General features: G+C 42.6%; 1 protein-coding gene across 7 annotated transcripts in view; it reads right to left on the bottom strand.

Moving 5' to 3' along the window:
- Positions 1–12,799, bottom strand: part of LOC119974848 (rab effector Noc2-like) — a 253,248-nt gene that overhangs the window by 62,880 nt on the left and 177,569 nt on the right. For all 7 annotated transcript variants that reach the window (XR_005462586.1, XR_005462585.1, XR_005462584.1 and 4 more), the window contains exon 8: positions 6,991–7,153. Coding sequence is in view for 4 of the 7 variants with exons in the window: in XM_038814146.1 (XP_038670074.1) it covers positions 6,991–7,153 (163 nt within the window). In the remaining 3 variants the exon portion in view is untranslated. The remainder of the gene's footprint in view (positions 1–6,990; positions 7,154–12,799) is intronic.

Consider the following 12,799-nt stretch of genomic DNA (forward strand, 5'->3'; position numbering starts at 1 on the left):
CCTCAAGGGCAAAGCGGAATGGGCAGCAAATCCTTGCCACTCAAATCCAATGAGAAGATTTTCTTTCTTTTTTTAAAGGGCAGATCTTGTAGTAAAGGTATGAGAAGGCTATAAAAACATTATGGGATTCTGAATTTCATACATAGGGAAATTAAATGTAAAAGTAAGTGTGGTTGAATTTGAGCAATATAGTTGAAGCACTGTGTGCAACCATGAGCATGTTATTATGTGCAAGGTTTTGAAAGGGTTTACAACTGAGATTCCTGAGAATTATGACAGAAATGAAAAGTTATAGTTGTGCAGAAGGAGCTTAGTTTCCTTAAAACATGGAAGGTGCAGCAAGGGATCTAATAGAAATTTTTCAAAATTATAGAAGATTTTCAGGGTAAATAATGAAATACTGGTGGTGATTTTAACGTAACTTGTTGAGTGTGAAACACGTGGGATTAGGTGGAATGCTGGCTCCCCGCTCTCCACTACCTCAATAGAGAATCCAAGTGGGTTAGTTTAAAATTACCCTCTTTCTCTCTGTGGTTTGGCAAAATGATGCAATGAAATAGCCTGAGGATTATTACTAGAAGAGCAAAGTAAGATGCTGAAAGGTATTTTTCCTCTTCGCGAATGAACAGGACATGAAATGTTTTGCCCTGAGGATTATTACTAGAAGAGCAAAGTAAGATGCTGAAAGGTATTTTTCCTCTTCGAGAATGAACAGGACATGAAATGTTTTGCTGCAAGTGGCTACAACTTCATTTTAAAAGGAAATGGTTACATTGAAAACACGCTGACGGGATCTTACGGTCCCACAGACGCCGCACCCCCACCGCAGATTTCAAAGAGGCGAAGGGTGCGTTCAACGGGAACCCTCATTGACATGGGGGGGGGAATCAAATGATTTCGCTGCCACACACTCATGATCTCCCCATCCTCCGCTGCAGAACACGCCACAGAGGAGGGAGGATGACCCCTTTGCTGCACTGAGCTCTTTAAAAATGCTAGACGGATCCCAATTCCGGACGCCATTCCTAGGTTGTCCAATTTCCCAGAGTACATTTACAGGGTGCGAGCTGGTTTTGTCAAAAGCCCACATCTGGCACGTCCAAACTGGCTGGCTCCATTGCAGAGATAGGTGTCTCTTACTCCTCCAAACTTTTCATGGAGTCAGGTACTCTGGGTGGGTGACGTCAATACCCATCATCAGGAGTGGTCGGCAGCACCACTACAAACTGAGATGGCCAGTCCTAAAGGATATAATTGCTGGACTGGGTCTGCGGCACGTGGTGAGGGAAAAACATACTTCACTATCCTTACCAACCTGCCTGCCACAGATGCATCTATCCATGACAGTTTTGGTAAGGGTGACCACCGTGCAGTTCTTGTGGAGATGAAGACCCATCTTCATACTGAGGATACCCTTCATCGTGATGTGTGGCGCAACGACCATGTTAAATGGGATAGATTTCAAAGAGATCTAGCACTATGAGATACTGTGGGCCATCAGCACAGCTGAATTGTGCACAACCACAATCTACAACCACGTGGCATTTTCCCCACCTTACCATTATCACCAAGCCAGGAGATCAACCCTGGTTCAATTAAAAGTGCAGGAGGGCATACCAGGAGCAGCACTAGGCATACCTAAAAATGAGGTGACAACGTGGTGAAGCTACAACATAACCCACTGATTCCAGATAGTGTATACTGGGATAATGAACACTCTAATGTATAGTGGAATAAATTTTTTTTTAAAAGCTTCTAGAAATTTAATTTATTCATAACTTTCTCCTTTTTTCAAAATAGAAAGTTAAGAATGAACTACTTTTTTAAAAAGCTTTTTCTTCGGTATACACTATAGGATGTATTGGATCAACACAGTGCACAGTGGGTCAATGGGCATAAAAGTGCCATAGTCATGGTATGGGGGCATATGGGACCATGGGACATGAAAGTACCGTATCGGTGCCACAAGGTGGGTGGAAGAGCAGAGCATGGCATGGGGGCAATGACGTGGCATGGAGAGTTTTTGGAGTGAAGAGGTCTGAGGGGTGAGGGGGGTCATGTTTTTACTTTAACTGGGACAAAGATGGGCCAATGAAACACCCTCCACACCCTGCAGCCCCAGTAGCCGTCTCCAAAGTTGTTTCCAGATAGGTTGGTCTGATTCGGGCCCTCACCCACACCCCAGCAATGAAGATCCGCCTGTGCAGGCACTTTCTCCTGAGGCAGGAAGGTCAAGCTGGGAATTTTCCTGAATCTCGCTATTCATCTTGAGGATGAAAATCCAGACCGTAATGCGCTACATCTGTCAAAAATATTTTATCAACCAAACTGGGGCAGCAGGGTAGCATGGTGGTTAGCATAAATGCTTCACAGCTCCAGGGTCCCAGGTTCGATTCCCGGCTGGGTCACTGTCTGTGTGGAGTCTGCACGTCCTCCCCCTGTGTGCGTGGGTTTCCTCCGGGTGCTCCGGTTTCCTCCCACAGTCCAAAGATGTGCGGGTTAGGTGGATTGGCCATGCTAAATTGCCCGTGGTGTCCTAATAAAAGTAAGGTTAAGGGGGTGGTTGTTGGGTTACGGGTATAGGGTGGATACGTGCGTTTGAGTAGGGTGATCATGGCTCGGCACAACATTGAGGGCCGAAGGGCCTGTTCTGTGCTGTACTGTTCTATGTTCTATGTTCTAAAAGTGCGCACTCAGTTGTATTTATCAACTTGGCCCAACAGTTTAATTACTGAAAAGGATAAATACATTTGTTAAAGATTAACTTTTGTATCTTACGGAATTTTGGTTGTACTTAATTTGCAATACTTCATTTAAAATCTCTGATAACCAATCAACAATGACACAGCATGTAAAAGTAATATCAACTAATTTATCTTCATTAAATCCTGCACTCAACAGCGGGAATCATCTTTAAAGTCATTAAGAAAAGATATTCTTGTTTCTTTGCACACTCTAATTTCCATTAGGTGCATTATAGAATAAGTTCCATCACCCCAAGGCATCAAGATATTAAATGCTGAAAAACATTTAAATAAAATGGGCCAGATCTTACAATCAGCGGTAATGCTGCAGTCTGTAGAGATCACGGAATGATTATATCTATGCTCACTTCCTGCTGGGATCTCCCATCTGGGTCGGGGTGGGGGTGTAAATTCAGGTCTGGCGAGCGGTAAGTAGCTGGATCAGGGTGTAGTTGGTTCATGGGGTAGTAGAGTCAAGGAGCAGTGGGCAGTTGGGTCAAGAGGGTGTGAGTGTGGAGTAGTGAGTCGGATTGCGCTGTTAATCACGGAGTTACATCAGAGATTAAACAGCGTAACAATTCTGGAGTAAGTATCTGGACAATTAGTGTATATCAAACCTAAATCTCTGACACTGAGATCAGTGTCATATACATTTAAGGAGGGTCCATGTCTGTGTACATCAACCTCAGCTTCTTCCCCGCTGTTACCAAACTCTTAAATCACCCTCTTATGGACTGATCTGATCTCTTCACATATCTTCTCTACTGATTAATACTATACTCCTGTATGCTTCACCTGATGCCAGTGTATTTACATTGTGCATTTATGTTTGCCCTATGTTTTTTTTCAAGTATGGAATGATCTGTCTGGACTGTACTCAGAACAATACTTTTCATTGTACCTCGGTACACGTGGCAATAAATAAATCCAATCCATTGGATGTTTAAACTTATTGGCAAAAACAGTGCAAGTGCGGACGTCTAGACTTCCAATGGGTCCCAATATGCACCAGCAACTTATGTTCATGGGCTTTCAGTTTTTTTAAGAGTTGGATGAGCATCAAAGCCATGGAGGTCACCAGATATCTGCAGTGGAATTCTCTGTCAGCCGGATCCTCCGATCTGCTGGGTAACGCATCCATGCCCACAGATTTCCCGATGTCATGGGATGGCCACAATGCGGAATCCCATTGGTCGGCTGTGGGAACGGAGAATCCCGCTGCTGGCGGGGGAGCGCCGCACTGGAAAACACGGCTGGCGAACCGGAGTATCCTGCCCTTGGTCTATTTGCAGTTGGCAACAATTCCAGTGGACCATAGAAGCAGGTGGAAGCTTCATTACAACATTTAAAATCACACAAGAGACACTATACTAACACCACTTGTGAACTTTTCCCTTGCTGAATATTGTTTCCAGTAGAACTGTAAATAATGGCCAGTTCCAAAGAGATTCATATTGGACTCAAAACATTAACTCTGTTCCTCTCTGCACATGATATGCTGCCAGACTTACTGATTATTTCCAGAACTTACTGTTTTTATATATAAATGATGACCATTGGAATTGGTGTCAAGGCCTCAAAGGGACCATGCAGCTTTGAGACTATTTCTTCACTTTCTTTCTCCTGGCACTTTGATTCTCATGAGCCTTTGTGGCAACCGTTCAACTATTTCTTTCCCTGCAACACACTTGCTGCCATCAATGTGTTTCCCACTGAGAATGCTCCATCTTAATTATTGGAAAGGTGAAACACCAAAGGATTCCAGAAAGAACATGCTACATAAAAGGTACTGTTCTCAGTTCTAATATACATGGTACTAAAGCATGCTACTAAAACAACTACTCTATCATGGACTGAGGAACTCTGGCAGTAAGGTGCAGAATTGGTGATGTATGACCTCTGTAGTACAAAGGTCTGGGGCATAGGGTTAATGTGGGACTGAGTATGGTGGTGCCCACACAATGATGTAAGAGAGCACATGACTTGCACCCAGGGTCAGTTGAGTGTTAGACACAGCCATGTGTACCAGCAGGCATGGAGATATTCCTACCCTTTGCTGTATATTTGTAAATGATTTCAAGAGTCAGTAAAGACTACAAAGATTTCTTCAGACCAGCAAAACTGTAACCAACAACAGCCTCAAGCCTGCCCATGGGATCTCCTCTCCCTTCTTCTGAATCGCCCATCCCATAAACCTTGGTTACTAATAGCTTAAGATGCCTTGCAAGGCTTTCAACATTTTTGTCCCTTTCATTGTAACATTCACTTTTACTGGTACCTATCCCAATATCTTTAAATTTCAATTGTACACAAAATGTCTTCTTGTCTCCACTCCGTACCCGAATCTACCAATATATTTTTTTTAAAGCTGAACAGGAAAATGTGATAGCCATCTTGCAGCATTAGCACCAAAAAAGGAAAATTGCTGCTCAATAAATTCAATATGCTTTCAATTTAAGCATCGACTGCGTGTGGAAATTATCACTCGTGCCATCATTTCAAACAAAGAAACTATTGGTACACAGTATGAGAAATAAACTATTATATTAGGCCATTAGAAGCTCAATGGGACATTATCTAAGCATAAATCAGTCTAAGAAAAATCTTGCCTTCTTTCCTTTTACGTTCCTCTCACCTAGGTGAGGTTACTAGGTTATGGGGATAGGGTAGAGATGTGGGCTTAAGTGGGGTGCACTTTCCAAGGACAGGTGCAGACTCGATGGGCCGAATGGCCTCCTTTTGTACTGTAAATTCTATGATTTTATGATTCTATGATTCTTTCCAACATCCACTGCTATAAATTACCTTTATATTGTGCCTTTAATGCTGCAAAATATCCCAAAGAGCTTCACAGGTGTGTTAACAAACAAAATGTGACACTAAAGGTTGGTTTAAAAGGTGGCTTCACTGGTGCAAGCAAATCTGTCACACCTCATCCGAGCAGTTACTTTTCCATGTCCCAAACCTCAGCCCAAATCTGGCCTCATCGAGTGAAAACCACATGAAACTTTATAGAAAATCAAAATACAAAAGCCAATGGGCATTCCGCACCCCTTGAACCAAGTCCGTAATGTCAACGTCTCATCAATTACATTGTTAATGTCAATGACATTGTTAAGAGAAACAAGGGATGGGTATTTGAACATATCTCAATCGGGAATAGTTGGAACACTGCGGGGAGGTGAGGGATGTTGACACTGAACAAAGTCAATAAATTCTCTCGGCAATGAAAGGCTTTGTGTCTTAAGTTTACCTGTTAACCAATGGAAAACCTTGCTGTTATATACTAAAGCAGAATTACTTTCGGGTTTTAAAGACCATGAATATGGGAGGAATTATCCATCAGGTCAACGTGACCAGAAACCTGCTCTTTCAAGTAGATTGAATAGGAAGGAAGATACCTTTTTATCCTACAGTTTCCCAGAATTTCCTTCACTGCAGTTATTTAAGTCATGGAGAAAATAAAATGGGACCAATAGGTCTCTACCGGTAATTTGTCAAAATATCCTTGATAATTAACGTTTATACACATATTTGAAGTCTTGAAATTTAAATGCACAAAATGCTGCAGGGATCTTCATCAGGCCTTTGATTCAGCATTTTTCTCACAGTGTGCCAAGGTCACCCATCTAATTGTCAGTGCATGCAATGATTTTGCAGGGTTAACTTCATTTAAATAGAATGTCCCAGTCCATTGTGCTACCAGGATTAGTAGCTTCCTGAAGTTGAAAGATACATGACTATATGTGGGGACAAAAATGTTGGGAGCTTTTATAAAGTGTTGCATTTTTGAAGCGGATAAAAACATGAGATAATGGCGGCCCTGAGCAAGACTACATAGCGGTGTAAGTTGCAAATAAATTACTAGAATAGAAGAATGGTTATAGTTTAAATTCCATCATTGGACAAGTAATCATAACCAGGAATCTTTAGTGTGTTGGCATCTCAGGGTACACAGAAAAAGTGGAAAATACCGAAAATTGAATGGTCCAATTTAGAACCAATGACATAAACAGAAGTAACATGGGGTCTTTCTGAGGGAGTTTAAGGGCTTAGATGCTCAGTTACAAGACCTTAAGGAAGATATTTGTCAGATAACTGTTGCATGCTGGGTGGAAGTGGAGTAAGAAGGTTGACACAGAGACGTACAGTTGATGAAGGAAGTTAATATTCTTGGGGCGTAGGAGCAAAGGAAGGTTATATGAGAAGGGCAGTAATACATCTGCAGAGAGGGTAAAACACCAACCTCTTCCTTTCGCCCAACTGTACGATCGGTTGACAATAATACTTTTTCCATGCTCCATCTGAATAGGTCGCAAGTGCAGCTCACTGTTTCTAGCAGTGCTCTTCAATGGTAGAATGAATTTTGGCAATCCCTTGTAAAACCAAGCTCCAGATCTCTTCCAAATCTGTCAACGGTAAGAAACATTACGAACATCACAATAATTTCAGCCAAGTGCAATAAATTTTATATTACGACCATAACTCAGTTGATATATATTTACTTACTTTTCATTTCCATCCCCTCTTCAGCTAAATGCTATTTAAAGTATTCAACATTTGATAATTTTAGAAATATTTTCTTGAAATACCTCGAAAATGTACACAGGGATTTTCATGAAATTGGTTATAAAACATTTTAACAAATTAAACATTCCTGTGTGATTGTTCCAGAATCTGAAAAACGTTTAGGCCTGCCATGTATTGACTATAATTATCAAATAGCATTTGGCATTTGGATTGGACTATATAGATATTCGAAACACACGCCTGCTGAGGCCCAGAGAATCGTCGGGGGTGGGGGAGGCGCTTTCAATGGCCCTCGACCGGCACGGCGGCGATCACACAGGCGCCCAAGAATCGGCACCAGACAATCGACCAATCGGGCAGGCGTCAAGGCAGCGTAGCACGATTCCTGCGCCTGTGCCTCCCCCCCCCCCCCCGGAGAATCCTGGCCCCTATCTCTGAGAATGTTTTCTAACAATTTCACTATCACTGACGTCAAGCTCACTGGCCTATAATTACCCATAATATCCTTGCAGCCCTTCTTAAATAACGGTACAACATTGGCTGTCCTCCAATCCTCTGGGATCTCACCTGTGGCCAATGAGGACACAAAGATTTCTGTCAGAGGCCCAGTGATTTCATCTCTTGCCTCCCTCAGGAATCTGGGATAGATGCCATCTGGTCCTGTGTATTTGTCTACCTTAATGCTTTTTAACACACCTAACACTTACTCACTCATAATAGCGAACTGTTCTAAAGTGTTTACACATCCCTCTGAGACACTACCAATCAGCATGTCCCTCTCCTTTGTGAATAACAATACAAAATACTCATGAAGGACCTCACCTACTTCCTCTGGTTCTATACATAATTTCCCTCCTTTGTCCTTGCATGGGCCAACTCTTTCTCTAGCTACCCTCTTGTTCCTAGTATACGAATAAAATGCCTTGGGATTCTCCTGAATCCTGTCTGCCAAGGATATTTTGTGACCCCTTTATGCCCTCCTAACTCCCTGCTTGAGCTCATTTCTACTTTCCTTGTATTCCTCAAGTGCTTTATCTGTTTTTAGTTGCCTGTACCTCACATATGCACCTTTTTTCTTCAAAGAGGCATACTTCCAAGGAAGTTACTGTCCAGATAACCAGGGATCTGGGACAGAAGGAATATCTTAAGATGCCTTAAGTTAAGAGAACAGAGACCAAGATATTCTTCAGAAGAATTCAAGGAACAGTAAGCAAAGTGTTCTGAGTTAAAGAAACAATTGCAGTAACCAGATTTAAAGTGGAACAGCAGACTTCAGAGGTAAATCAAACGTTTGATACCATTTTAATAGAGTCTGGGAATCGAGAGTTAAAACATTTGTGAACAGATTGTACAGCAATCAAGACAAATAAATCCTAAAGGGGGTGGTGTAATAGATTCTCTATTAAAAATGGAGTTGAAGCTTTGTTCAAAAGAGTCATTTGGAAAGCTTGGACTGTATTTCGGGAGCAAACTGCGAATGGAAAGCCTTATTGAGAAAGATGATTATTAAAGCGTGTTTTTAGGAATAGAGTTTGTAAACTCGCATGTGACAATCGTCTTGGTGGACTCAGAGGAGAAATCCGCAGACATTCATTTGTGGTTCAGAGTGGGGTGTGTGTATTTAGCCACAGCTAATCTGTGTGCTTAAACGGACTTTGTGCTAATGAGACCATTGTGGTTTACAATGTGCTTTGTAATCTGTGCTGATCTTGTTTGTATTTGTTAAACTAGGGGGGGAAGTAAAGGAGAATTGTGTCAAAATCCAATTCTTCCATGTTTAATTATATGGTATTTCCTTGCTAAAACTAATTAGCGGCCTTGTAAAAAAAAAGTTATGGGCGGGAGTCTTCGTCAGCAGGTTCCCCTTCTTCGCCAGCAGAGCACTCATGCCCACGGATTTTCTGACGGCGTGGGGGTGGCCACAATGGGAAACACCATTGGCCGGCTGCACCTGGCACCGCGATTTCTCTCCCAGGCTCTGGCTACAATGGAGGAATTGCATTAGAGGGGGATGAGGGTCAAATGGGAAGAATGACCCTGTCTGGTCTTTGACCTTTCGTATAAACAGCTCCAGATCAGCAACTACCTACTTTTCATAATAATATCCATAAAACTAACAACTCTGAAATGGAAAAATAAATAAGGTGTGATGGGCTCAGCTGGCCTTTTCCTGCCTGTCATTTCCAGATGTTTATATAAATAAAGGCCAGGGCGAAGTCCCATCAAGACCCATATGAATCTTACAAATAGCAGAGATTCACAACGCAGAAAATGAACAGAAAAACAATTGCTCAACTCTGTGCACTCTTTACCTCCATAGTATGCATGTCCATGTAATAGAAAAACTCATGACATTAACCTTATCAGGCAATGACTTCATGGAAGAATTGTTTGTTCAACTTGCCTGTTTATTTACAGGTAATATCACATGCAAGTGGTATGTTTTAACATTATTTATTTTACCAGGATGTGTTAATAAACAAATAGAAAATTGATCCAGCACGCTTTAATGAAATGGTGCCAACTTGAGCAGTTATTGAGCAGCCAGAATTGATACTTGAAGCACCAGTACTGTCTTAATCAATTAAAATAATAATCCTCGAGGGTACCCTTTTCAATATGTTGCGTAAAAGAGATTACAGCAGTGCAGCTTCAGTTTGACAGGTTGGGATTCTGCAGCCATCCAACATTAGGTATCGTAATGGAGAGTGCTTGAGCTTATCGCATCTGTCCTAATATCATGTGTGGTCATGTTAAAAAACGATTGAGGTTGTAGGTGACATCTGCAGCAGCTCAGACTAGCACGGGCCAAAACTGATCTGGCAGAGGATTATGCTGGTGTACGTTTTTTGCAGATAAATAACAGATTCATTTTAATTCATAATTCTATGACAACAGCAGAATTTCATCCAGATATTTCCATTAAGGGCTAATTATTGGATTTTGGAAAGAGGTTTCAAAATCATTGACTGCAGGAAGTCTTGGTAAACATATGGACCTGGTGTAGTGACGTTATTGCCACTACACCATTTTATTATGTGGAAGAGGAGCACATTTTAAACTTAACCCTGCAGCACTAGTGGGTTACTCCTGCATATTTTTGACCATGTTTTCCCACGGTTAAGGATCTAGATACAAGCTACTTTAAAATGTGTTATATATAGAACAGTACAGCACAGAACAGGCCCTTCGGCCCTCGATGTTGTGCCGAGCCATGATCACCCTACTCAAACCCACGTATCCACCCCATACCCGTAACCCAACAACCCCCCCCTTAACCTTACTTTTTTTAGGACACTACGGGCAATTTAGCATGGCCAATCCACCTAACCCGCACATCTTTGGACTGTGGGAGGAAACCGGAGCACCCGGAGGAAACCCACGCACACACGGGGAGGACGTGCAGACTCCGCACAGAGTCTATACATTGATGTTTAGCCAAAAAGGGGACACAGCTCTATGCTGAGCTGCAGGCCAGAAGTCACACAAAACAAATTTAGCCGACTAAATGAAAGCGATTTTTCCTGGACACCAAACAAGAAATGATTCACTCGCTTATCTGACTGGTCAGAAAACACCTCTCAGCCACGGGATTGTAAAAGCCCCTGATCTCTGTTTGTGAGTGGGGAGGGGGTTGAAGAAGAAGAAGATGGACGTGCATTTTGACAGAGAGAGGCTTTAAAACAAAAACAACTACAAGGGCAAACAGCTTTGTGGAAAGAAAAGCTTTGAGAGCCTTCACCGAGACAGCGAGATAAGAAATGCAGGAGGATAGCGAGTAGATCCCTTATTTAAGTCAAGTGAGATGGTCTACTGAACTGGGCTAGCATCGGATATTCTTATGTTGCATCATTACATGAATAAAGGTTGGATTGAATAAACTATGTGAATCGTACAACTATTTGCTTCATATATGTGCCTCACTGCACAACCAAGCAGTTCAATAATTCAAACTCTGTCTTGCCTCAGTCCACCTACAGAGAGATTAATTAAATGCCTGTGCAATGGACACAGTTCAGGTTCCAGCCACAAAAGAGATTTGTTGTTACATCCCAGCTCCTGCCACTGTACAAGTAGATATGTTACTCCCAAAAGTAAGATTCTCAACCTGCCTACGGGAGCAACTTATAGCATTGAGTCCAAATATTACAGAGATATATCAGCCAAAATTCTTGAGTGTGCAGGAGCAGAAGGATCTGGGTGTACATGTGTGTCAATCATTAAAGGTGGCAGGACAGGTTGAGCGAGCAGTCAATAAAATATATAATATTCTGGGCTGTATTAAAAGGGGCATAGAGTACAAGAACAAGGTGGTTATACTGAACTTATACAAGTCAGTAGTTAGAAGTCAGCTGGAGAGTAGTTAGAAGTCAGCTGGAATATTGTGTACAGTTTGAACTGCCATACCACAGCAAAGAAATGAATGCATTGGAGAAAGTGCAGAAGAGGTTTACAAGAATGGTTCTAGGGATAAGAAACTTCCGTTATGAGGGTAGATTGGAGAGGTTGGGATTTCTCTTCGGAAAGAAAAAGACGAAGAAGACATTTTATAGAGATATCCAAAATCATGAGGGGGCTGGACAGAGTAAATAGGGAGAAACTGTTCCCACTCATAAAAAGATCAAGAACTGGAGGGCACTGAGTTAAAGTGATTTGCAAAAGATGCAAACGTGATGTGAGAAAAAAAAAGTGGTTTGGGTCTGGAATGCACCGCCTGGAAGTGTGGTGGAAGCAGGTTCAATCGAGGCATTCAAGAGGGCATTAGATGATTGTTTGAACAGAATAGAAAAAATGTGCAGGGTACGGGGAAAAGGCGGGGTGTGGCACTCGGTCATGATGACTTTTTCGAGAACCAGTACAAACAGAATGGGCCGAATGGCCTCCAGCTGCACTTACCAATAATGGGAGAAGTTCAGTATGATTATCAATCTAAATATAGAGAGAGAGATATTTTGCAGCTTGGATATTTTGTGTTTGTCATACATAAGTATAAGTGGAATAAAAAGTATTTCACAGCAGAACGTTGAGCAGTTAATTAACTTGATGATCACTTTACAGATATGGCAACAAGGTAGAGGGCGGGATTCTCCCGAATCCTCGCGATGGCACTCCGGCGGCGTAGAAAACGGAGCGAACCACTCCGGCATTGGGCCGACCGGAAGTGGCGGAATCCTCCGCACTTCCGGGGCCCAGGCCGGTGGTAGAGGGGTTGGTGCCGCGCTAGCCGGCGCCGAAGGGCCGGTGCAAGTTAGCGCATGCGCAGAACCGCCAGCGTATTCTAGCGCATGCACAGGGGGGTGGCTTCTCCGCGCCAGCCATGGCGGAGCCTTACAGGGGCTGGCGCGGAAGGAAGAGGTGGCTCCATGGCACAAGAAACAATCTAATCATCTCCCCTTGAAATTCAAAGCCATTTCCATTGTCACCATTGATCAGAAACTGGCCAAGCCATATAAATGCATAGAATCCCCACAGTGCAGGAAGGAGACCATTCTGGCTATCAAGTCCGCACCGACCCAATGAAAGAG

The sequence above is a fragment of the Scyliorhinus canicula genome, chromosome 12 (assembly GCF_902713615.1).
Source record: "Scyliorhinus canicula chromosome 12, sScyCan1.1, whole genome shotgun sequence".
Classification (NCBI taxonomy): domain Eukaryota; kingdom Metazoa; phylum Chordata; class Chondrichthyes; order Carcharhiniformes; family Scyliorhinidae; genus Scyliorhinus; species Scyliorhinus canicula.